Source organism: Dendrobates tinctorius, unplaced genomic scaffold, assembly GCF_039654945.1.
Source record: "Dendrobates tinctorius isolate UK_male_01 unplaced genomic scaffold, ASM3965494v1 ptg000245l, whole genome shotgun sequence".
Classification (NCBI taxonomy): domain Eukaryota; kingdom Metazoa; phylum Chordata; class Amphibia; order Anura; family Dendrobatidae; genus Dendrobates; species Dendrobates tinctorius.
The window spans coordinates 7,769,502-7,797,326 of NW_027361912.1; the positions used below are offsets into that span (position 1 = coordinate 7,769,502).

Here is a 27,825-nt window from a genome sequence, read left to right on the forward strand (position 1 = left end):
TAAAGAGCAGCACAGATTCATCTCATCTACGAGTCTACAGCACTGGTCACTACTGAGCATGTACATAAAGTGCAGAACAGATTCATCTCATCTACGACTCCACAGCACTGGCACTACTGAGCATGAGCATAAAGTGCAGCACAGATTCATCTCATCTATGACTCCACAGCACTGGTCACTACTGAGCATGTACATAAAGTACAGCACAGATTCATCTCATCTATGACTCCACAGCACTGGTCACTACTGAGCATGTACATAAAGGGCAGCATAGATTCATCTCATCTACGACTCCACAGCACTGGTCACTACTGAGCATGTACATAGAGCACAGCACAGATTCATCTCATCTATGACTCCACAGCACTGATCACTACTGAGCATGTACATAAAGTGCAGCACAGATTCATCTCATCTATGACCCCACAGCACTGGTCACTACTGAGCATGTGCATAAAGTGCAGCACAGATTCATCTCCACTACGACCCCACAGCACTGGTCACTACTGAGCATGTACATAAAGTGCAGCACAGATTCATCTCATCTACGACTCCACAGCACTGGTCACTACAGAGCATGTGCATAAAGAGCAGCACAGATTCATCTCATCTACGAGTCTACAGCACTGGTCACTACTGAGCATGTACATAAAGTGCAGAACAGATTCATCTCATCTACGACTCCACAGCACTGGCACTACTGAGCATGAGCATAAAGTGCAGCACAGATTCATCTCATCTATGACTCCACAGCACTGGTCACTACTGAGCATGTACATAAACTGCAGCACAGATTCATCTCATCTATGACTCCACAGCACTGGTCACTACTGAGCATGAGCATAAAGTGCAGCACAGATTCATCTCATCTATGACCCCACAGAACTGGTCACTACTCAGCATGTACATAAAGTGAAGCACAGATTCATCTTAACTACAACGCCACAGCACTGGTCACTACTGAGCATGTACATAAAGTACAGCACAGATTCATCTCATCTACGACTCCACAGCACTGATCACTACTGAGCATGTGTATAAAGTGCAGCACAGATTCATCTCATCTACGACTCCACAGCACTGGTCACTACTCAGCATGTACATAAAGTGCAGCACAGATTCATCTCATCTACGACTCCAAAGCACCGGTCACTACTCAGCATGTACATAAAGTGCAGCACAGATTCATCTTAACTAAAAGCCGAGATCCTTAGATCAGGAACAGAACAGACATTTATAGGACATTTCATAACTTTCCCAAATTCTTATGAAAAAATTTACAGCACACAATCTATTGTTGTACTGTACCCAATTTATTATCTATTTTAGGAGTCGGAATCGGCCTACTTTATACCGATTCCATGACTGCGATTCCATTATTCTTGCCTGTTTTTATTTTAATACTGTTGAGATGAGTAAGAAAAAAAATCCTTGAAAAACTTTGGACAATACATTGCTCCCAAAACACCTCTGGTTCCAGCTATAGTATCTAGTGATGGGCGAACGTGCTTGGATAAGGTGATATCTGAGCATGCTCATGTACTAACTGAGTGTCTTTGGCGTGCTCGAATATATTCGAGTCCCCGCGGCGGCATGTCTCGCAGCTGTTTGACAGCCTCAACACATGCAGGGATTGTCTGTTGATATTTGGGTGACAGTTTTTACTACCCTCATCCTGGATCGCTGACCTTCACTGACAGGAGGGAAGATACATGTGGCAGCACTGTGGCTCAGTGGTTAGCATTGCAGCACTGGGGTCCTGAGATCAAATCCCACCAAGGACAACATCTGCAAGGAGTTTGTTATGTTCTCCCCTGGTTTGCGTGGGTTTCCTCCGGTTTCCCCCCACACTCTAAAGAGATACTGATAAGGAATGTACATTATGAGCCCCAATGGGGACAGTGATGATAATGTCTGTACAGCGCTGCGGAATATGATAGCGCTATATAAGCAAAGCATAATAAATAAAAATAAGAACCATCGGTGCACTCTCCTGTAACTACAAATGGAGACATTGAAAACCGTGACTTATACCAAGATTATAGATTCATTATGCCATGATTAAGTGATATTTCGTGACAAAAAACCTTTAATCTTTAAGAGTCTCAAATATTAAAAGTGCCAGATCTAAATTGATAATTAGGAGTGTAAACCTGGAACTCCGAGAATCAAAGATTTAAATAATATGCAAATAAGGACAAACTACCGTATATTGTGAAGTCATCCTGGAGCCAGTTGTCCTCTCCAGCTTCTTCTGGATGCCATCGCTAATACAGATGATGACCTTGGGCTATTTACACCATCATCAGAAAGCATTTCTCAAGGTCTTCGTTAATGAAGCTAACGAGGTGCCACTAAGAGGAAAGGTCTACTGCAAATATACTGCATGCGGGTAGTGGAGCTCATCAGGGAAGATACTAAAGAACATTAGGTCGACTCTTAGGTGTCGCTACACTGGTTTCAGTGGTTGATTACCCAGTTCTAGAGCTAGAACATAACAGTACATCCCATATAATTTCGGGTCAGCGGAGCCCGCACCATACCAGACAGATACCGGCTGGGCTACATGGATGGCATCTGCGTGCCTATCGCTATAGGCCGCTGTACCTGCCATCTTGGTCCTCCAACGAAGCTCTGAGCCCTGCAGGAGTACTGCGATTTTACTTTATACTGCTTTACTTTTGTATTTCAGTATATGGTATAAGTGATCAATCAATCATAGGCTCAAGTCTCCTAAATGGAGTAAAAACATTAAAAAAAAATAAACTTTTTAAAAACAAAAGTTCGATCACCTGCCTTTTTCCCATTAAAGGAGCTGTCTGAAACTAAGTTAATTTCATTCTTCTTTTATTTTTATTTAATTTTATAATCTAATAACTTTTCTAATATACACAGATGAGCAAAAGGGTAACAATGCTTTGATCTTCTGACTTTCAGGCTCCATATCTCACCATCCACTACTGCTTTGGACGTGAGACTACTGGAGCGCCCGCCAGGGCAGAGGGGATACTCGGTACCGGGCCGGTTCTTAAAGGGATGTGTCACAGCGGCGGTGACCCGGTCCGTGGCCCTGGGAGTCCAATAAAAGGGGAATATTTACAGGGGAATGAGAGTTTGTAATAAAGTGTTCGTGATGCCACCTGTGGTATCTGATCAGAGGCGACCAGCGCTGCAGTGCAGATCCTCTGGGACTGATGGTGTGATGCAGCAGAGTTGGAATAGCTCTCCATAGGCAGAGCTAAGTCCCAGGGCAGATGAAAGATGTCGAGGGAGATGGTGATGATGTTTTAGGCAAGAGATGTAGCAGTGCTGAGGTGTTGCAGAAAGAATTCAGAGAACACAGCTGAATGCAGTTCCAAAGCTTTACTCACAGTTCTTGTGTAAACAGATGCCCACTTGATGCTGCGTCCTCCAAGTGAGGGATCCAGCAAACTTCCAGGCAGATGGAGAACACCTTTCCAGAACTCCCTTCAGTGTGTTCCTTTCCTGGCCGTCTCACTGTGTTTGTTTCTTGCCTCTCCTGCCCAACACCTCACAGTCAGTGTCCTAGGACAGCAGCCGCGGACCTTGTCAGGTAACGTCCTCTCTGTGTTCCCTTGCTCCCTTTATGGCTGCCTTTCTGGCGAAGCTAACTGTGGCTTGTGGCTAAGGTACCTAAAGGTGCCTCTACCTCCGGCTTCCTAGTTGAGTCCTGTGTTCACTCCACTAGGCTAGGGTGCCAGCGACCCCATGCAACCTGGTCCCTCCGCTTACGGATTGGGCCCCACCGAAAGTACGGTCACTTATCCGTGCCCCTAGGACCCCTTCACTCTTCAAGGAGCTTTCTTCTATCTGTTTCCTTCCCTGCAGCTCCTTCTGACAGGCAGCTGCTCCACACAGGTCTGCTTAGTTTCACTTTCTCCTCATGACTGACTAACTGAACACTCTTCTCCTGCTCTGAACCTCCTAGCTCCACCCACCTCCCAACACCCTTTATGACCCAAGCAGGGGTTATCCAGGGTGCCCTGCTGCTCTAGGGCGTGTGTTGGGTGCAGGTGTAGAATACTGCCAGGTGCCTACGCCTTACCTGGGTAGTGGGATACCACACCTCTGGATGAGGTGCAGTACCTCTGTGGCGACTGAACCCTCAGGGGTGCTACACTACCATCATTTTATAGACAATCATCTTGGATATCTCATACATAAATTTGACTTGCAACTAGTTAGCATATGATAAATTATGTAGTTTCTTGTCATGTCACTGCATTGTTACTGCTCTGCTCCTAGAAATCTAAATTTTAATTATTCTTCTTTGATCTTCCCTTGGGTAAATATGCTATCCTGGCTTTACTGTCTGTATTGCTTTCTGTGCCTATGATGATCCCAGATTACAAACCATTATACGTGGAACTTCCATTCCATTACGGATATCTACTGCATTGTTTCATGTACTCTGCTATTACATTTAGCTACATATGTATGATCACATGTGATGAATATCCATATACTGTATTTTTCGTATTATAAGACGCACTTTTTCCCCCAAATTTGGGGGGAAAATGGGGGTGAGTCTTATAATGCGGATATACCTTACCGGCCGCAGTGGGGCAGGGTCCCAGGGTCACTGCTGGAGGAGGCAAGAGTGGCGCGTTACTGCAGGCCGAGATGAGTGGGTGTTCCGATGTGCGTTGCTGCGGGTGAAAATGACTGCGGTGCTCTATGGTGCAGGGGGGCTCCACCGGCATTTTGTGAAAGCCTGGAGCCACCCGCATATCAATTATTGCGATGCAGTGGCCTCTGGGAAAATGGCCACCGGGGGCGGCGCAAGCTCAGATTGAGATCTCGGCAACGAGACGCCCACACCACAGACATTTTCACCCACAACGGCGCACATCAGACAATAACACTTTGGCTCTGGTGAAAGGTACAGGCACAACCATATAGGCCATTATTTTTTGGAACCCCCCCCCACATTTACTGTCCTTACTACACCCTGTTGTGAAATCCGGGATCAGAGATTACATCGTTTCTCTTTCTGTTTTGCTCCCATTGTTTATATATAATGACCGACCCCAGATATGATTTTTTCACCCCAAATTGTACTAATGTATAAAAAGTTATGTGCAAATTTCAGAAGTAACTGTTCCTGCGGATATCAATGCATGTATTTCATATTTACTTATTTCGGGGGGTGGTTTGAAGGGCGTGTTCAAAATAGCTACATCCTTAAAGGGAATCTGTCAGCGGGTTTTTGATATTTAATCTGAGAGCGATGTGATGTAGCGGCAGAAGGCTTGAGTCCAGGGATGTGACATTTACTGGGCTGTGTTCTGTAGTTTCAATACAATCAGTGTTTCATGAAAAGGAGACTGTCACTGGAGGACTAGGTCTCACGTGCAGGCCAGTCAGGCTAATCTGTGTAACCCCACCCCAACACAGTAAGCAGCCAATCAGTGGTGTGGGCGGAGTTATATGCAGCTCAGCATTCCGAACACTGCTAGATCTACAACAGAGAAAACTACAGATATTCTATCAAAACTACACCAAGTAGTTTAGCAAGTGACACATCACTGGAATCAGGGTCGCTGCCCCTACAGCATGCTGCTCTCAGATTCTGTAGCAAAATCATACTGACAGATTCCCTTTGTTCTGTTGGCTTTAGCATAAGAAAATATTCCCATGAGGTGAAACAGGGGCACATAATGGCATGCACATAATTATACCGGCTGTGAGCAAGTTACAGTGCCATCAGCCCAAAGACAAGAGGATCATTGTTAGCGGAGCCCATTTGATGTCTATGTGGTAGAGCAGGCGATTCCAGAACATGCAAGCTTGGATTTTACCTCTGCGCTTCTATTTTTTTGAAGATAAGCCGCGCCATAAACTCATCCCTATCTTGCTTTGGATAATTAAAAAATTGATCACCTGCTACGAAGAGCCCTGGACATTTAAAAAAGAAACCTGAGGTTTTCTCACAGACCGGCAAAATTACCTTTGTTCTGAACTTGGACACTTTACTCATGGATTTTTGCGAGCTCGAATGTCAAACCCATAAGTGGCAATCAGCTCTTCTGCAGACTTAGGGGCTTGATCTTTTAGGCAAAATTTATCGTGCTTCCACCTCCCCTGGACCTCGATATGATGTTTTTCACTCCTGTAAAAAGATATGTTTTGATCTTATGGTTGATTTCCTGGCCTCGCTCATAGTTGGTTCTGCTAATAAGTGCCGTATGATCTTATCCTCGTGTTCTCACCTGGGTATCGTGTCATTTGTCCATCGGAGGTCATGATAAAAGTGAGAAAAGTAATCTTTGTTCCAAGGAACGCAAGCTGGATTATTACGGTCTTGATCGTCAGCCACTTGTTGCTGTTTCTTTCTCCTGGGTTGTTTCTTCTTCCTCTTCTTCTTTTTTTGCACGGGGATCTCCTTTAAAAGGAATATGGATACTAACAAGAACATAGGAAGGAGGTCAGATTAGGAGGAACGTTACCTAAGTATTGATGGTGAATAATGAACTCAACGCTCTCAGTCAAACTACCATCTAAAAGTACAGGCAGATAGTGGTGCAGACGAGAGTTCCCAACACTTTTTGACCCAAACTGTTCAGCTCTAGACAGTCACTGGGATCGATGATGATTTATGGGCGAGTTGCACCCTGATCATGCAAGTCTTTATCAATGTAGACATCATGGAAGCCAAAGTGAGAATGAGGTGCCACCACGAGGAAATGTCAACTGGTGTCAAACTTGCTTTACGTTGGTAAGAAAAAGGCCTGAAGCAAATCACTAGTAGCAGAGGAGTTCTGTGTGAACCTTGAGCTAATGTTACGAGGCTCATAGAGAAGATGGGTCAGCGGCACGTCACATCGACCTTAACAATGGGGATTTAGGTCAACTGGGACTGGAATCCTTTCTCTTGCCAGAATGGTAATTCAGGCTCAATGGTAATGAAAAAAAATAAAGTGGCACATTAAGAATGGGTAGAAATGCATAGACTATCTTTCCCATGAATCGCTCAGCTATAAGGACCATACTGTATTATTGAGCAGATTAATACAGATTTGTATCACTTACAATGGGGGAATAAGTATTTGATCCCTTGGTGATTTTGTAAGTTTACCCACTGACAAAGACATGAACAGTCTATAATTGTAAGGGTCGGTTAATTTTAACATTGAGAGATAGAATATTAAAAATAAAATCCAGAAAATCACATTGTATAAATTATACAAATTTATTTGCATTTTGAAGTAATACGTATTTGATCCTCTACCAATTATTAAGCGTTCTGGCTCCTACAGACCAGTTAGACGCTCTTAATCAGCTCGTTACCTGTATTAAAGACAGCTGTCTTACATAGTCACCTTTATAAAAGACTCCTGTCCACAGACTCAATTAATCAGTCAGACTCTAACCTCTACAACATGGGCAAGACCAAAGAGCTTTCTAAGGATGTCAGGGACAGGATCATAAACCTGCATAAAGCTGGAATGGTTTTACCAATGGTTTTCTTGGTGACTGTAGTCCCAGCTGCCTTGAGATCATTAACAAGTTCTCCTCGTGTAGCTTGAGGTTGATCCCTCACCTTCCTCATGATCAAGGATAACCCACGAGGTGAGATTTTGTATGGTGCCCCAGACCGATGTCGATTGACAGTCATTTTGTAGTTCTTCCATTTTCTTACTATTGCACCAACAGTTGTCTCTTTCACACCCAGCGTCTTACTTATGGTTTTGTAGCCCATTCCAGCTTTGTGCAGGTCTATGATCTTGTCCCCACTGTATGTTTTACCTGTCCATCTCCAATCTGGTGTAGTTCCATTATAGTTGTTCCCTGGACTGTTCTGTAGTTTTGCTCTTCCATGGATGGGGCTTCCTTGGAATTGTATTCTACTTTCATGAGCATTTTCATGGAATCATTATTTATGTAATGAACATAACAGCCCTCCTAGGTAGAACAAGATGAATAATTAATGGCCTACCACATATCTCTCCACAGACTTCCAACTTGGGACATCAAGAATCATGATTTTTCATTTATAAAGTGACCCTCCAGAAAGTTCTTAATTGCAGTTTTCAAAAAGTCCATTAATCATTAGGTACAGTGGTGGGAGCCCAACTGATGTTGGGGGAGATACTAAATGGTCATGTTCGATTTTGAATGGCTGATCGCTTTTTTTTTCTTGGAGAAATGTCTTTGGGTGGCTTCTTCATAAAGAATGCAGGAGCACTCGGCTGACCGAAAGCTCCTGAGTATTGGAGAGGCAGCCAAGATGGTTGTTAGTAGAATGATGCTCCGGTCGATTTTTCGGCTAACAGCCATCTAATGTTAATGGGGTTGGTGTCTTTAAACTTTAGACCAACATGGATGTCCTAAACAAAAAGGACATGAATTCCACACTTCTCTGTCTCGGAGACAACATGGGAATGTGGAGGCTTAAGCGTTACATCAGTTTCTCAATTTCTTTGCTAAGGGCATAAATGTAATTTCCCAACTCTTACATATAACCTGACCAGTATGTACATGTTAACAACTCACCAAGAAAACACGTGCACTCGTTTTATGACCGTGTAGCTGGCAAGGTAACTCGTCAGATCCATCCAGTTGCAATTGTTTGAGTTTCTCTTTTTCGTACATTTTTGGAAGCATGCTTTAGACATCTTTATTCGAATGTCCTCTCACGGCACATAAATGTAATAGAGGAGAATCCCATACTAGGGCCACCCTCATATAAGGCAGAGAAGAGATCTGTTTTAAACAGCATCCATCTATGGAAAACCTGTCTCTTGGTTTAAAGGGACATATGGAGACCAGTTGATTCTGGGTGCACTGCACAGCAGCAGGACATCAGCTCATCATTGCGAGACGTGTCAGATAAGATTAGATTTTCCAAGTCCTTAAAATTTGATCATTCAGATAGGTTGTAGGGTGCCCCTACTATAGGATGGAAAACCCCATTAGAAATACCCCATTTCTATAGGTAAAATATTTTGGTGGGGCACCTATACTGGTGGGCAGGTGAGACAGTAAAAATAATGATCCAAGTTCCAGTACTCACAGCAAATTCCTCTTTGGTTTTATAGTATGGCGCAGCTGTAAGACAAAAAGACACAAAAAAAAAATTAAAATACAAAGGTAAAAGAGTATCCACTACAACAGTGGGGTGATCGAGTTCCAAATTCAGAATAATACGCTGAAAGTTATCACGGATCTATCTTGCAGATCATTGGGTTTCCAACTACAGGAACAACCACAATCCTGAGAATTTGGCTCTAAAATGCCTCATTAGAAAGGAGCGATGGCTGCAATCGTATGGCCAATACTTAATTCCAACAAGGCATTTCAGAGCTCTATCCCTGGGATCAGCATAGTAGCAGTCTTAGTGGTCGCACCCCCACCATTCCATAAGGTGACAGATACTGTCCTATGGACAGGTGACAAACTATAATTGTTTATAAAACCAAAAAAGTGGCCTAAATTGATGGCCACCAGGAATCCCCCAGAAAGAAGCCAACACGAAATGCGCGTCGGGGACCATTGCTGCATCCTCAGGTTGTCTATACTAGTCTTATTTACTCTATTTGCATTAGGCTACTACCCCCACTATGTGTGTTTACCTTCAGTGATACTGTGCTGCTATAATTTATGTAACATGCTGTTAATCACTCTCACTATGAGACATCATTATAAGGTATTTTACCTATATTCAGTCTAACTACAGCAAGTATATTTTTTGCACTTTATGCACCGTTAGCACCTTGAGACACCTTTTTTCCTTTTGGATTGTTTCAGGTTTTTATATCCATTATATGTGCTCACCTTTAGTGAAATTGTTCTGCTGATACATATGACATGCTGCGAACTACCCTTATAAGGTATTTTACCTATATTTAATTTAATTTATTTGCAGCAAGTATATCTATTTGCACTATATGCACTAAAAGCACTTTGTGATACTTTCCTTTTTCTAATGTACAGTGGGTACGGAAAGTAGAAATGTTTGCAAATTTATTAAAAAAGAAAAACTGAAATATCACATGGTCATAAGTATTCAGACCCTTTGCTCAGTATTGAGTAGAGGCACCTTTTTGAGCTAGTACAGCCATGAGTCTTCTTGGGAATGATGCAACAAGTTTTTCACACCTGGATTTGGGGATCCTCTGCCATTCTTCCTTGCAGATCCTCTCCAGTTCCATCATGTTGGATGGTGAATGCTCAATTGGGTTTAGGTCAGGGCTCTGGCTGGGCCAGTCAAGAATGGTCACAGAGTTGTTCTGAAGCCACTCCTTTGTTATTTTAGCTGTGTGCTTAGGGTCATTGTCTTGTTGGAAGGTGAACCTTCAGCTAAGTCTGAGGTCCAGAGCACTCTGGAAGAGGTTTTCATCCAGGATTTCTCTGTACTTGGCCGCATTCATGTTTGCTTCAATTGCAACCAGTTGTCCAATCCCTGCAGCTGAAAAGCATCCCATAGCATGATGCTACCACCACCATGCTTCATTGTTGGGATTGTATTGGGAAGGTGATGAGCAGTGCCTGGTTTTCTCCACACATACCGCTTAGAATTATCACCAAAAAGTTCTATCTTCATATCATCAGACCAGAGAATCTTATTTCTCATAGACTGGGAGTCCTTCATGTGTTTTTTTAGCAAACTCTATGCGGATTTTCATATATCTTTGCACTGAGGAGAGGCTTCTGTTGGACCACTCTGCCATAAAGGCCTGACTGGTGGAGGGCTGCAATGATACTTGACTTTGTGGAACTTTCTCCCATCTCCCTATTGCATCTTTGGAGCTCAGCCACAGTGATCCTGGGGTTCTTCTTTACCTCTCTCACCAATACTTGTCTCCCATGATTGCTCAGTTTGTCAGGACGGCCAAGTCTAGGAAGACTTCTGGTTGTCTTAAACTTCTTCCATTTAAGGATTATGGAGACCACTGTGTTCTTAGGAACCTTGAGTACTGTAGAAATTCTTTTGTAACCTTGGCCAGATCTGTGCCTTGCCACAATTCTGTCTCTGAGCTCCTTGGCCAGTCCTTTGACCTCATGATTCTCATTTGGTCTGGCATGCACTGTGAGCTGTGAGGTCTTAAGGGCCTGTCACACTAAGCAATATCGCTAGCAATATCGCTATAACGTCACTGGTTTTTGTGATGTTATAGCGATATTGCTAGCGATATCGCTATGTGTGATACTTACCTCCGACCGGCTTCCCCGCTGATTATCACAGATCGCGCGAGAACGTCCTGGGCCATTTCTCGTCGTCAGCTTCCTGTGGCGCCGACGAGCGACGCGTGGACACGGGCGGGAGGAAGTCAGGATCGCCTCATCTGACAGGTAAGTAGCGACCCCCGACCCCTGCTATGTCGCTGGTGAGATCTGCCTGTGTGGCAGCTCACTAGCGACCACTTAGCGATGCACCAGCGATCCTGACCGCGTCATATCGCTGGTCGGGATCGCTGGTGCATCGCTAAGTGTGACAGTACCTTTATATAGACAGGTGTGCGTCTTTACAAATCAAGTCCTATCAGTTTAATTAAACACAGCTGGACTCCAATAAAGGAGTAGAACCATCTCAAAGAGGATCACAAGGAAATGGACAGCATGTGACTTAAATATGAGTGTCTGAGCAAAGGGTGTGAATACTTATGACCATGTCATATTTGCCAATATGATGAAAGTTTCAACCAAGAGTTAAACAGTTGAACAGATCAAGGGAAGATGGAAAGAGTACACAGGGCACCTCTACAAGAACAACTCAGTGATATGGGAAGAAACTGAGACTGGAAATGATAGCAAACCAAACATCTTGAAAGACAAAGTCCTTGCTATTATAAAGCTTCTGTCAAAGAACAAAGCACCTGGATGTGACAATATTCCTATTGAGCTAATAAAGTCTTCTGAAGCAACAGTTGATCAATACATGCCTGTGTCAACAGATATGGCAACTGGTAAATGGCCCAAAGACTGGACATGAGAGGTGGTTATTCCTATCCTGAAGAAGGGAGATGCCTACTGACTGGGCAAACTATCGGACTATTGTGCTTATACCTCAAGCTATCAAAATACTACTGAAGATCCTACAAAGATAGCTACAACTTTACTTTGACAAAGAGATACAAAAGAAACAAGCAGGATTCAGAAAAGGCAGAGGAACAATAGATGCAATTGCTAGCATTAGATGCGTAATGGAAAAGGCCAAAGAATACAACAAGGAGATCTATTTTTGCTTCATCAACTACAGAAAAGCTTTCAACTGTGTTGATCACCAGAAACTTTAGAATACCACGAAGGATATGAGTGTGCCAAACCATCTAATCAGCCTGCCTCATTAGGAAACTTTTCATCGACCAAGAAGCAACAGTTCAAATGGAACATGACATGGTTCAAAGTAGAGCGAGGCGTTAGAAAAGGCTGCATCCTGTCACCATTTCTCTTCAATATACACACGTGGTCAAAATTGTTGTAATGACAGAAAAACCCACAATGGTGACAGAAATAACTTGAATCTGACAAAAGTAATAATAAATCAAAAATCTATAAAAACGAACAAATGAAAATCAAACATTGCTTTTCAGCCATGCTTCCACAGAATTTAAAAAAAAATAAAACTCATGAAATAGGCCTGGACAGAAATGATGGTACACTTAACTTAATATTTTGTTCTCCAACCTTTTGTGGCAATCACTGAAATTAAACGATTCCTGTAACTGTCAATGAGACTTCTGCAACTCTCGACAGGTATTTTGGCCCACTTCTCAAGAACAAACTGCTCCAGTTGTCTCGTGTTTGAAGGTTGCCTTTTCCTGATGGCATATTTCAGCTCTTTCCAAAGATGCTCAATAGGATTTAGGCCAGGGCTCATAGAAAGCCACTTCAGAATAGTCCAATGTTTTCCTCTTAGTTATTCTTGGGTGCTTTAGCTGTGTGTTTTGGGTCATTATCCTGTTGCAAGACCCATGACCTGCGACTGAGATCAAGTTTTCTGACACTGGGCAGCACATTTCTCTCTAGAATCCCTTGATAGTCTTGAGATTTCATTGTACCATGCACAGATTCTAGACAACCTGTGCCAGATGCAGCAAAGCAGCCCCAGAACAAAACAGAGCCTCCTCCATGTTTCACAGTAGGGACATTGTTCTTTTCTTGATATGCCTCATTTTTCGATTTGTGAACATAGAGCTGATGTGCTTTGCCAAAAAGTTCCATTTTTGTCTCATCTGTCCATAGGACATTCTCCCTGTCTTGATCCAGGATGGGGTTTTGTCTTTGGCGCGTCCTGGTTAGACAGGGGTTAATTGTTTCTGTCTCTCTCTGGCAGAGGGCGGCTATTTAATGCTCACTCAACCTAGGTCCGGTGTCAGTTATACTCCTGCCCTCGGCTGAGTTAGTTGACCTCGTGCGTACGTGTGCCTTGTGCCTGATAACTTGTTGCTTGTTTGGTTTTGATCCGGTTCTGTCCCTGTTACGAGTTCTGCCTGTCCCTCTTGTACTGCGCTATTTCTCTGTGTATGACCCTCTGCCTGTGACCTGACTATTCTCTGCTCATCCCTCTGGTACTGCACAGCCCTCTCCGTGTACGACCCTCGCTTGTCTGACCTGCGTTTTCCTCTCCTCTACAACAGTTGCCCTGCAGTAGGTACATTACATCATTTGCAGCAGTAGGATGCTAAGCTCCACCCCCTGCAGTCACCTGATTGTAGGTCCTGAGACTCCTTACTAATTTCAGTGCCGCAGGTCCTGTCTGCTTGAACCATCACTACAGTGTTGGACCCCGTGCTCTCCCATAGTGTGGGTAAGTCACCCTGCCCTCCGTGGCAGTTTGCTGACGCTGACAGGGTCCTGACATTAGAGTCCTGACATTATAACTGACCGTTACATTTTTCTTTTTTTCTCCGCTCCACTTCTCCTGTGTATGTGATGGATCCTATGCACGCTCTTTCTGAGCAGGTAAAGCACCTGACTCAGATGTCTCAGAAACTCCTGGGGGAACAACTAGCCCTGACTCAGTCTCAGCAGCTGATCGCTGACACTGTGCAGGGGGTTTTATCATCGGGGGCTCGGGATGTTACATTAATTTCCCCTGAGTCTCCGGTTAAGTTACCGGATACCTTTTCTGGAGATAAAAAGGAATTCAAAGTTTTCAAGGAGGGCTGTAAGTTTTTTTTTTATTGAGACCACACTCTTCTGGGGATGAAAGTCAGAGAGTGGGGGTCATTATGTCTCTGTTAAGGGGAGCCCCCCAGGCTTGGGCTTTCTCCCTTCCGACCACTGCCCCTGAGCGTATGACTGTGGATGCATTTTTTGAGGCCCTGGGGCATATTTATGATGAGCCTGATCGGATGCGTATGGCTGAGGACATGGTGATGAGTGTGTGCCAGGGGAAGCGCTCAGCCGAGTGGTTTTGCTTAGAGTTCAGATGCTGGGCTGCTGAGGTCTGCTGGGATGATGCCGCCCTCCGGGGTATGTTCCGTAGAGGCCTGTCTGAACATCTGAAAGATGCCTTGGCTCTCCACCCTCCGCCTGATTCCCTGGAGGAGGCTATGACACAGGCCGTCCAAATGGATCGCAGGCTACGGGCGAGGGGAGTGATGGAGATTGACACCCCGTTATTCTCCCAAAGAAGGGGAGCCAGTCCTACATTGGAAACCATGGAGATGGGAACCATCGACCTCAAGGAGAAAGAAAGGAGACAACGGCGCTTGGGAAAATGCTGTTTTCACTGTGGCGATTCTGGACATTGGGAAAAGGACTGCCCCTCCTGTCCACTGACCAACAAGCGGCTGAGCCCGTGTGATTGTCGTGGAGGTCACCCAGGCTCTCAGGTACCTTTTTCTCCATTTTCAAAAATGTTGTTGCAAGTGGAACTTTGTTGTGGGAGTGTCTCCACATCCACTTCTGCCTTCATGGATTGCGGATCGTCGTTGAACTTTATTGACTCTGACTTGGTGTCCAGGTGTAAGTTAGGGACAGTTAGGCTGAAGACTCCTATCCATGTTGTTGCCATTGACAAAACACCACTGGCTAAGAATTACATATTTCTTACAGAGGAGTTTCTCCTTAAAGTGAGTTCCTTGCACCAGGAACATATTTCATGCTTTGTTATGGACAACCTGCCTGCGGGACTGGTGTTGGGGTTCCCCTGGTTACAATTACATAATCCTGTGATTAATTGGGAATCTCGGGACATTGTTAAATGGGGTCCCTATTGTTCTGAAAGATGTCTTGCTACTGTGTCTGTGTCGTCCATTGCTCTGGAAGGTATTCCGGAGTACCTAAAGGACTATACGGACGTTTTCTCCGAAAAAGGCTGAAGTTTTACCACCACACCGCCCATTTGATTGTGCCATTGACCTGGTTCCAGGTGCTAAATTGCCCAAGGCCCGCTTGTATAACTTTTCGGGTCCCGAGCGGGCTGCTATGAAGGAAAACATTTCTGAGAGTCTCCGTAAGGGACACATTCGTCCTTCTGTCTCACCCGTGGCAGCGGGGTTCTTTTTCGTAAAGAAAAAAGACGGTGGTTTGCGCCCATGCCTCGATTTTCGAGAGTTAAATAAGATAACTGTGAGAAATACGTATCCCCTCCCACTTATTCCTGATTTGTACAACCAGTTGTCCGGAGCTAAGTGGTTTTCGAAATTAGATCTACAGGGAATGTATAACCTTATCCGAGTCCGGGAAGGAGATGAGTGGAAAACTGCTTTTCTCACTACTGAAGGGTTGTTTGACAATTTGGCCATGCCTTTCGGTCTGACCAATGCTCCAGCGGAATTCCAAAATTTCATCAATCACGTGTTCTCTGATTTTATTCGGACGTTTTATGGTTGTGTATTTGGATGACATACTGATCCACTCACCTGATAAACAGACTTACATTGGTCATGTTCGGGCAGTTCTCCAAAGGCTTCGGGAGAACTGTCTCTTTGCTACACTAGAGAAATGTTTATTTTTTGTTCAGGAACTGTCTTTTCTGGGATTCATTGTGTCTGCTGAGGGGTATCGCATGGATCCTAATTAGGTGCAGGCCATTGTCGATTGGGTTCAACCTTGTGATTTGAAGGCTCTGCAGCGTTTCCTAGGATTCGCCAATTATTATCGCAAATTTATAAGGGGGTTCTCACAGGTGGTTAAACCCCTCACAGACATGACTCAAAAGGGGGCCAATATCAAGAATTGGTCAGCCGCAGCGATAGCGGCGTTTCAGTTTTTAAAAAAATGTTTCAGGTCTGCTCCGATTCTTATTCAACCTGACCCTTCTGAACCATTTATTGTTGAGGTGGACGCCTCAGAGGTGGGGGTGGGGGCGGTATTGTCCCAGGGACCCGCCACTTTGACTAATTTGAGACCCTGCGCCTTTTTCTCGAAGAAATTCTCCCCTGCGGAGAGAAACTATGATGTTGGGAATCGAGAACTTCTGGCCGTGAAGTTGGCCGTTGAAGAATGGAGGCACTTTTTGGAGGGGGCTGTCCATCCTATACCCGTAATTATGGACCACAAGAACCTAGCTTACATTGAGTCAGCTAAAAGGTTGACTCCTAGACAGGCTAGATGGTCACTTTTTTTTTCCCGATTCCACTTTATCACTTTTCGGCCAGGATCCAAAAATGTCAGAGCTGATGCCTTGTCATGCAGTCTAGATCCGGTGTCCCCCCCCGAACCTCCATCCTCCATTCTTCAGCCCGGGGTGGTGGTGGCAGGTATTTGTAATGTGTTGGAACGGGAGATTCGGGAAGCCCAGTCTCTTGCACCTCTGGCTAAGCCGGTGGATAAACTTTTCGTACCAGCTCAATTTCGTCTCAAGGTCCTCCGGGAGTTCCACGACTCAGTTCTGGGTGGACATCCAGGGATCTCGGCTACCCGGGAGGCCATCGCTAGAATAATCTGGTGGTCTTCTTTAGCCTCTGATGTTGGGGAATATGTGTCTGCTTGTGATGTTTGTGCCCGTGCGAAAACCCCCCATAACCGGCCGGCCGGGGAATTGGTACCACTGCCAATTCCTGAGAGTCCATGCACTCATTTGTCCATGGATTTCATAACCAACCTTTCCCCCTCCAAGGGTAACACCGTCGTTTGGGTTGTGGTGGACAGGTTTAGTAAGCAGGCACATTTTGTACCCTTGGCGGCTCTACCTAATGCAGAAACGTTGTCCAGATTGTTTGTTGATCATGTGGTGCGGTTGCATGGGGTACCCTTGAATGTGGTGTCTGCTGGGTGGAGTACAATTTGTTTCCAGATTTTGGAGGGCATTTTGTAAGAGGATGGGTATTGGTCTGTCCTTTTCATCCGCTTACCATCCAGAGACTAATGGGCAGACTGAGCGGACCAATCAGTCTCTGGAGCAAATTCTGTGTTGCTTGACCTCACCCCAACAGGATGATTGGTGTACTGCCTTACCTTTGGCCGAGTTTGCGTTTAACAACCGCATTAACCAGTCTACGGGTACATCTCCCTTTTTCTGCAACTATGGGTTTCATCCACATTTTGGAGAGTTTTCCCGTTTGGACTCTGGGTGTCCTGGGGCGGATGAGACTATCCAGCGGTTGGGGGAGGTATGGCGGGAGGTCCAGAGTAACATTACGTACTTCAAACTTGGCTCGCTGGATTCATCTCCTTTTCGCATTTTGTTGGCAAGAGCTCCTGTCAATTATCCGTTGCTGAGAGCCTATACAGTATAGCAACTTATCGTTTGAACCAACCGGGTAAGCCGGCATTTTTTCTTTTTTAATATAAGGCTCAAGGTCCCCTCTGCGAAGCTTGGACCTAAATTTATTGGTCCCTATGAAATTACCGAAGCAGTGAACCCGGTGGCTTTTCGGTTGCGTCTTCCGCCATCTCTACGGATCCCCAATGTTTTCCATAGGGCCCTTTTGAAACCTGTGGGGTCCTGTGGGGAGGGATCAGTGTCTTCCCCATTACCGGTTTTGGTAGACGGGCAGTATGAGTACGAGGTGGAACGAATTGTTGACTCTAGGTTGGTACGTCGTCCCCTTCAATATCTTGTACATTGGAAAGGCTACGGTCCTGAAGACCGGTCGTGGGTTCCTGCTCGATCGGTTCATGCGGATCGGTTGGTCCGGGCCTTTCACGCCAAGTATCCTGAGAAACCCGGGGGTCCAGTGGCCCCCCGTTGAGAGGAGGGTACTGTCATGATCCAGGATGGGGTTTTGTCTTTGGCCCATCCTGGTCAGACAGGGGTAAAATTGTTTCTGCCTCTCTCTGGCAGAGGGCGGCTATTTAATGCTCACTCGACCTAGGTCCGGTGTCAGTTATACTCCTGCCCTCGGCTGAGTTAGTTGACCTCGTGCGTACGTGTGCCTTGTGCCTGATAACTTGTTGCTTGTTTGGTTTTGATCTGGTTCTGTCCCTGTTACGAGTTCTGCCTGTCCCTCTTGTACTGCGCTATCTCTCTGTGTATGACCCTCTGCCTGTGACCTGACTATTCTCTGCTCGTCCCTCTGGTACCGCACAGCCCTCTCCGTGTACGACCCTCGCTTGTCTGACCTGCGTTTTCCTCTCCTCTACAACAGTTGCCCTGCAGTAGGTAGATTACATCATCTGCAGCAGTAGGACGCTAAGCCCCACCCCCTGCAGTCACCTGATCGTAGGTCCTGGGACTCCTTACTATTTTCTGTGCCGCAGGTCCTGTCTGCTTGAACCATCACTAAAGTGTTGGACCCCGTGCTCTCCCATAGTGTGGGTAAGTCACCCTGCCCTGCGTGGCAGTTTGCCGACGCTGACAGGGTCCTGACATTAGAGTCCTGACACTCCCAGATGCTTTGTGGCTTATCAACAAGTGGTTTTGCAAATTCCAGTCTGGCTTTTTATGATTTTTTTTCAACATTGGTGCCCTCCTTGGTCTTCTCCCATGAAGTCCACTTTGGCTCATACAACGACAGATGTGATCTGACACTGATGTTCCTTGAGCTTGAAGTTCACCTTTAATCTGTTTAGAAGTTTTTCTGGGCTCTTTTGTTACCATTCGTATTATCCATCTCTTTGATTTGTCATCAATTTTCCTCCTGATGCCACGTCCAAGGAGGTTGGCTACAGTCCTATGGAGCTTAAATTTCTGAATAATATGTGCAAACTGTAGTCACAGGAACATCAAGCTGCTTGGAGATGGTCTTATAACTTTTACCTTTAACATGTTTGTCTATAATTTTCTTTCTAATCTCCTGAGACAACTCTTTCCTTTGCTTCCTCTGGTCCATGTTGAGTGTGATACACATCACGTCACCAAACAGCACAGTGAGTATCTGTTGCCGTCTACACAGGCCACTCAGTGATTCCAAGATTGTAGACACCTGTGATGCTAATTAGTGGACACACCTTCATCTAACATGTCCCTTTTGTAACATTAATTACAGGGGTACCATCATTTCTGTCCAGGCCTATTTCATGAGTTTTATTTATTTTTTTTAAATTCTGTGGAAGCATGGGTGAAAAGCAATGTCTGACTTTCATTTGTTCATTTTCAAAGATTTTTTATTTATTACTTTTGTCAGATTCAAGTTATTTCTGTGACCATTGTGGGTTTTTCTGTCATTACACGAGGGGTACCAACAATTTTGACCACGTGTGTATATGCAGAAGCTAGTTTCAGGGAGGCTGGACTTGCTGAAAAAGAAGAAGGAATCAAAATTGATTGATAAATCAACAATAATCTTAAAATATGCTGATCTGACAACATTAACAGCAACAAGTATAGATGGACTTATAACAGAGTGTCAAGATGGAAAGCTCTAACATGGGACTCCTACTGAATACAAAGAAGACAAAGATATTGACTACTGCCAGGTATGACCGGGACACATTTGAGATGGACAGCGACAAACTGGAAGTGGAACTGGAAATTGTAAAGGCTTCAACCTACTCAGCTGAATGACCATTCAAGATGCAGCAAAAACACCGGAAGTCAATGGGAGAATAGCTACAGGTAAATCAACAGTGAAGTCACTGGACAGGGTCTTCAAATTGAGGAACATTTCACTGGCGACGAAGACACGGCTCGTACATAGTTTGGTCTTTTCTGTAGTAACTTATGGATGCGAAACTTGGACGGTAAAGAATCAAGATAGAAGAAGAATCAACACCTTTGGAATGTGGTGATGGAGAAGGATGTTATCAAGACCATGGATGGCAAGAAGAACAAGCAAATCAATTTTGGAACAAATCAAGCCCAATGTGACTTGAAGCAAGAATCACCAAGCTACGACTTGCCTACTTTGGACACATCATATGAAGAGAGCGATCACTGGAGAAGGACATTATGGTCGGAAGAATAGAAGGAACAAGGCGAAGAGGAAGACCAACAAACTGATGGCTTGATACCATCAAGATAATAACGTAGAAGACCCTGACGGACCCATCTAGGCTAGCAGAAGATCATTCTTCCTACAGAGCGTTCGTCCGTCAAGTCACTATGGCTCGAGATTGAGCTGAAAAGTGTTAAATAAAAAATAATAATATCATCATCTCCTTGAAATTCTATGAACAGGCATAAGTGATTGCCTGCTGAAGAAGTAAAGGCAGGCATCGTTTAAGGAGAAGAAGAAATGTCAAAGCCGGTGGAGTTTATGGAAGACGGGCAGCCTGATCAAAATGGTACTGGTTTTTGTCCCCCCCACTCCAGGACCTTACGTAACCTTTGGGTCATCTCCTTTTTTGCAAGCAATGAAGAATTTCTGTGGGGCATGAGGCTGAACTGTATATTGGGGAATCTAGTAGAAATGTATACAGGGAACATGTGGAAGATCCTTATGTGTGGCATGTGCCTGTATTATAAATAAGGGGATGCTGCAGCACTACATATAAGGAGCATGTGACAGGTGGTTGCCTGCACTGCACATGGGGGAACTTTTCAATAGTGTATATGAGGGAGTACTTGTGTGGTGGGGCTTGCGTTTGCACTTCACATGGGGTGATACTGCATCACTTAAAATATGAAGCATGTGACAGGTACTTATCTTGTGGCAATGAATATGGGGGAACGTATGCAGGATTATATGGCAGATACTCGTGAGTGGCATGCAGCGGCAGGGGGTATGGGGAATGTTACAGCACTGTATATGAGAAACACGTGACAGGTACTTGAATATGGGGGGAATGTGACATATCAATGAGGTTATCACTATGTATGTGCCATGTGGCTACTATTTGAGAAGTCACTATACGATCACCCTGATGTCTAGCCTAGATTTCTGGTTTGCAGCCCAATAACAAAGTAATGACAGCTCAGTACACTACGCTATGATGAGCACTACACATTATATCCTCATACCTTGCCTCCTGGGTGCCGCTGGCTGGAGGTTCTTCAGGCAAGCAATCTGCCTCTTACTAAGCATGTCCGAATTGTCCAAGGCTCTTTGTTTGACACTCAGTTCTGCTTCAAACTGCGGAGGTAGGGGTGAGAGAACCATATAACAAAGATGAAAACAGGGTCTCTTTTTTTGGTTGCTGGTTAACACCACTGCGTTCTTGATCTACTTGTACGGAAGGACCTGGGGGTTGTTTCATGCACACCTGGAATGTTTTTTCAATACAGAGTTCCAAAACCCCTACATAGACATAGTTAAAAGATAATATACTGCCTGCAGCCACCACCAGAGGGAGCTCAGGAGCTTACTGCATACTGAGTCTGTACTAATCACCCCCTAGTGGTAGGTGCAAGCCAGTATCTTTTATATCCCTAGTTTTCCGTGGGATTTGGAGCTTTGTGTCAAGAAATAGAGAATTGTGATTCTTTTAATGATATAATAGGAAATGAAGCAGCACAAACTTTTGAACCTATTTACATGTGAAAAGAACAACAACAAAAAAAACTTGTATCCAAGTTATTTACGGGGATGTTCGGTGAAAGGAAGTCGTCACCTGCCTGGAAGAGGACAGAAGATAGGGGGATAACTGTTGAGGAAAGCCTTAAGATCAGATACTTAATTAACCTCAAGAAATAAGAGATTGAGAGGAACTACCCATAAAGTGTATTATTTCACCTTACAAGAGCTTTTTCAGATCAAAGTGTGACACTAAGGATGGCTGCCATTTCCTGTTTCACCACACACCATGTACTCCATGTGCTGGTATCCAAGACGATGCCCACCCTGATGACCTCATGGATTTGCCCACGATGATGCCCACTCTGATGACCTCATGGACCAACTCAGCCTGATGACCTCATGGATCCACCCATGGGCTAGCTCACTGCCCAACCCACTAACCAATGGAATACATCCGAACACTCCCATTTTAGAGCTAACCGAGTCCCCTTACAGGGGATATATAAACCTACGTTTGGATTAATAAAGTCTCTTGGAGCTGTGCCATAGATTGATCAAAGAGAGGTTACATCCGACTGTCTGTGGTGTGATTTCTTTAGTGCGCACTGATCAATATCCATTGGGCCAGGAGCAGGCAACTAGTGAACATTTCTTATTGTTCAACCTAACATAACTACTAGATCGGTGGGGTACCAAAGCAGGGAACCCCAATGATCACCTTAACGGGGCACTTTCATCCCAGTAGAATGGAGCTGCAGTGCGCGTCCTTAACCTCTGCTCCAATCATCCTCTATGGGGACTTCTAAGCACAGTGCGTGGCTTTTTCCAGCAGCCCTATAGAGAACGAATGGAGTGGCGGTTCGAGCATGTGTATGTCTTGTTACCAGACAAATTTATAGGACCATTTACAGCTTCCTGTAATGTATCCGGAAAAACTGGATTCCACTCTGATAGTCCATACGGCATCTGATTTTTTTCTCGCACCCATTCGAATTCGGAGTGAAATTAGAGTATGTTGCGATTTTTTTTCTCACTGCAAATACAGGTGAGAACAAATATGCAGATCAGCGCTGCCTGATTGAATAACATTGGTCTGAGTGCAGTACCTTTTTTTTTTTTATCGGATTGCAATTGTCCGATTTATACGGTCTGTTTGCAAAAAGCCACGTAGAAGACACAGCTAGTATGTGGAAAGGTAGTCTCCTGAGATCAGACCAAGTTAGAACTTTTTGGGCTAAATGCAAAACGCTATGTGTGGCGGAAAACTAACATTGCACATCACCCTAAAAAACACCATGCCCACCGTCACACATGGTGGTGGCAGCATCCTGCTGTTGGGAGTCTTTTCTTCAGCAGGGAAAATGAAGTTGGTCAGAGTTGATGAGAACATGGTTGGAGCAAAATACAGGGCAATTTTTGAGGAAAACCTGTAAGAGGCTGTCAAAGACTTTAGACTGGGGCATAGATTCACTTTCAACAGGACAAGGACCCTAAACATACTGCCAAAGCTAATTCTTAAATGCAATGAACAAGAAAAAGTAGAGCTACACTAGAATATGTCCCCGTTCACAACTGTAGATGACGGTCCCCTATTTGTACTGAAGTGTAGCAGCCAAATTCAACGGGTTAACGGTACTCAGCTTCAAGAATCACATCTATGTATATCGCCAAAAAAGGAGAAAAACAGCGGCACTCACCGAGCTGAAAACGGATATTCAGTCCTGGACCCTTTGAAGCAATCACTCGCGAAACGGCCGTTCTGTGACAAGATATGAAAATTGCTGATCACAGATGTCTCCATCCAACCTCACTGAGCGAGTGTGCAAAGAAGAACGGGCAAAATGTCACCTCTAGATGAGCAAAGCTGGGAGAGACAGACCCCAAAAGACCTGCAGCAGTAATTGCAGCGAAAGATGGCCCTACAAAGTATGGACTCGGGGGGGCTGAATACAAATGCAAGTCCCAATTTTCAGATATATATTTTTTAAACATTTGGAAAGCCGCGTATCATTTCATTTTCAGTTCACAAATATGTTGTACTTAGTGTTGGCATCACATAAAATCCCAATAAAATATGTTTAAGTTTGTGGGTGTAACGTGAAAAAAATGTGGAAAAGATCACGGGGTAGAAATACTTTTTCAAGGTGCTGTGAAATTTGTTGAAAAAAAAAAAAAAGAAAAATGTAATAGATCCTCTCCTGGAAGTAGTAAAGCAGGAAGATTCAGGACAGAAACTGAGTGACCCCGGGTTAGGACAATAAAAGGAATCGGTGACTGATACTGAGTCACCGCACACGAAACTCTGAAAATTACACGTAATTATACCAAGAATACAAGAAAGAATCCGCATCATAATCCACAGTGAGAGATGTCACAACCAAACGGCCCGGAGAAGTCAGCCTCCCTTACACCAGAGTGTCGGGGAAGAAAATATAGTATCTATTGATCTATCTATCTATCTATCTATCTATCTATCTATCTATCTATCTATCTATCTATCCCATATCTATCTTTCTATTATCTATCTATCATCTATCTATCTATTATATATCTATTATATATCTATCTATCTATCTATACATCTATCTATACATCTATCTATCTATTATCCAACTATCTATTATCTATCTATCTATATATTATCTATCTATCTATAATCTATCTAATAATAATAATAATAATTTTTATTTATATAGCGCCAACATATTCCGCAGCACTTTACAATTAAGCGGGGACATGTACAGACAATAAATTCAATACAAGTTAAGACAATTCAAACAGTGACATTAGGAGTGAGGTCCCTGCTCGAAGCTTACAATCTACAAGGAAATGGGGGGACACAGTAGGTGAGAAATGCTTGTTAATTCAGGTCTGGCAATTATAATAAATAGGGATTTTCATATAAAGCTGCATGATCCGGTCATCAGCCCGTGTGTTTAAGTGCAATAGTCAAGTATCAAGTGCAGTTATCATGTGCATGAAGGGTGTGGAGACAGATGAATAGTAGGGTGCAGATTCAGAATAATATTTGGAAGGAGGGAACAGGGCAAAGTTAGTTTACTGAGTCGTTGATGTGGTAGGCTTGTTTGAAGAGATGGGTTTTCAAAGCGCGATTGAATAGGTCAGGGCTAGGTATCAGTCTGATCATCTGGGGAAGTGCATTCCAGAGAGCTGGAGCAGCACAAGAGAAGTCTTGGAGATGGAGGTGCGAGGTTCGGATTACGGGGGATGTTAGTTTTAGGTCATTTGTAGAATGGAGGGCACGTGTAGGGCGATAGACAGAGATGAGAGAGGAGATATAAGGCGGTGCAGAACTGTGGAGAGCTTTGTGGGTGAGAGAGATGAGTTTATACTGGACCCTGTAGCGAATAGGTAGCCAGTGTAATGACTGGCACAAGATGGAGGCATCGGTGAAGCGGCTGGACAGACATATGACCCTGGCTGCCGCATTCAATATGGATTGGAGAGGAGAAAGTTTGGTAAGAGGGAGACCGATCAGAAGAGAGTTGCAGTAGTCCAGACGAGAATGAATAAGAGCGACAGTAAAAGTCTCAGCAGTTTCAAAGGTGAGAAAAGGTCGGATCTTGGAGATGTTTTTAAGATGCAGGTGACAAGAGCGACTGAGTGATCGGATATAGGGAGTAAAGGAAAGTTCAGTGTCGAATATGACTCCAAGACAGCGGGCATGCTGCTTGGGAGTTATGGTTGAACCCTCCAGGGTTATTTCGATGTTAGGTAGAGTGAGGTTAGTAGAGGGGAGAAACACAAGAAGTTCAGTTTTGGAGAGACTTAGTTTCAGATAGAGGGAGGACATGATGTTAGAGACAGCAGACAGACAATCCTTGGTATTTTGAATTAGGGTAGGGGTGATGTCAGGGGAAGAAATGTATATAAGTGTATCTATCTATCTATCTATCTATCTATTAACTATCTATCTATTATCTATCTAACTTATATATATCTATCTATTATCTATCTATCTATTTATCATCTATCTATTATCTATCTATCCATCTATCTATCAACTATCTATTATCTATCCATCTATCTATCTATCTATCATCTATCTATCTATCCATCTATCATCTATCTAAATAAACATGGAAATTGTTGATTAAAGTTCCACTCCAGCACCTTATTTTTTATTTTCACCGCCCAGTAGCGAACAGTAAATTAAATTTAATATGTATATTAACCCCTTAGCGACAGAGCCAGTTTGCAGCTTAATGACCAGGCCAATTTTTACAATTCTGACCACTGTCCCTTTATGAGGTTATAACTCTGGAACGCTTTAATGGATCCCGCTGATTCTAAGACTGTTTTTTCGTGACATATTGTACTTCATATTAGTGGTAAAATTTATTCGATAAGTCTTGTGTTTATTTATGAAAAAAATGGAAATATGGCGAAAATTTTGAAAATTTTGCAATTTTAAAACTTTAAATTTTTATGCCCTCAAATCAGAGAGATGTGTCACACAAATTTCTTAATAAATAACATTTCCCACATGTCTACTTTACATCAGCACAATTTTGGAAGCAAAATGTTTTTTTGTTAGGAAGTTATAAGGGTTAAAAGTTGACCAGCGATTTCTCATTTTTACAACAAAATTTACAAAACCATTTTTTTTAGGGACCACATCATATTTAAAGTCATTTTGAGGGGTGTACATGACAGAAAATAACCAAAAGTGGCACCATTCTAAACACTAGACCCCTCAAGGTGCTCAAAACCACATTCAAGAAGTTTAATAACCCTTTAAGTGCTTCACAGGAACTAAAGCAATGTGGAAGGAAAAAATTAATATTTAACTTTTTTTTGCAAAAAATTTAATTCAGAACCAATTTTTTTTATTTTCACAAGTGTTAAAAGAGAAAATCAACCACAAAATTTGTTGTACAATTTCTCCTGAATACTCCGATACCCTATATGTGGGGGTAAACCACTATTTCAGCACACGGCAGAGCTTGCAAGGGATGGAGCGCCGTTTGACTTTTTCAACGCAGAATTGGCTGGAATTGAGATCGGATGCCATGTTGCGTTCGGAGAGCCCTTAATGTGCCTAAACAGTGGAAACCTCCAACAAGTGACCCCATTTTGGAAACTAGACCCATTAAGGAACTTATCTAGATGTGTGGTGAGCACTTTGAACCCCCAAGGGCTTCACAGAAGTTTATAACGTAGAGCCGTGAAAATAAGAAATCTATTTTTTTCCACAATGATGATCTTTTCGCCCCCAAATTTTTATTTTTTACAAGGGTAACAGGAGAAATCATACCCGCACAGTTGTTATGCGATTTGTCCTAAGTACGCCGATACCCCATATGTGGGGGGGAACCACTGTTTGGGCGCATGGGAGAGCTCGGAAGGGAAGGAGTGCCATTTTGGAATGCAGACTTTGATGGAATGGTCTGCGGGCATCATGTTGCGCTTGCAGAGCCCCTGATGGGCCTAAACAGTGGAAACCCCCCACAAGTGACCCCATTTTGGAAACTAGACCCCCTAATGAACTTATCTAGATGTGTGGTGAGCACTTTGAACCCCCAAGCGCTTCACAAAAGTTTATGAACGCAGAGCCGTGAAAATAAAGTCTTTTTTTATTTCCACAAAAGTGATTTTTTTTAGACCCCAATTTTTAGACCCCCAAAGTTGGCAAATAATGGAAACCCCTCAATTCTTGCTCCAACACTAACCCCAACACACCCCTAACCCTAATCCCAACCCTAACCCTAATCCCAACCCTAATCCCTAATCCTAATTCTAACCCTAATTCTAGTTCGCCCTAACCCTAATTCTAACCCTAGTCGTGACCCGAGCCCTAACCCTAGCCCTAGCACAACCCTAACCCTAACCCTAGCCCTAACCCTAGCCCAACCCTAACCCTAGCCCAACCCTAACCCTAACCCTAGCACAACCCTAACCCTAACCCTAGCCCAACCCTAACCCTAACCCTACCCTAACCCTAGCCCTAACCCTACCCTAACCCTAACCCTAGCCCTAACCCTAACCCTACCCTAACCCTAACCCTAATGGAAAACTGAAAAAAAAAATATTTTCTTTATTCCATTAT

The 27,825-nt window shown here is 43.8% G+C and overlaps 1 protein-coding gene across 1 annotated transcript in view; it reads right to left on the minus strand.

Annotated features, from left to right (window-relative positions):
• Positions 1-5,984: 5,984 nt before the first annotated feature.
• LOC141060803 (protein CASC3-like) overlaps positions 5,985-27,825 on the minus strand; it is a 40,689-nt gene continuing 18,848 nt past the window's right edge. The window contains exons 2-7 of the mRNA XM_073557158.1: positions 23,453-23,514; positions 21,260-21,371; positions 9,038-9,072; positions 7,771-7,926; positions 6,234-6,406; positions 5,985-6,133 (exon numbers count right to left, since the gene is read on the minus strand). Coding sequence (XP_073413259.1) covers positions 5,998-6,133; positions 6,234-6,406; positions 7,771-7,926; positions 9,038-9,072; positions 21,260-21,323 — 564 coding nt within the window. The 5' untranslated portion in view covers positions 21,324-21,371; positions 23,453-23,514 and the 3' untranslated portion in view covers positions 5,985-5,997. The remainder of the gene's footprint in view (positions 6,134-6,233; positions 6,407-7,770; positions 7,927-9,037; positions 9,073-21,259; positions 21,372-23,452; positions 23,515-27,825) is intronic.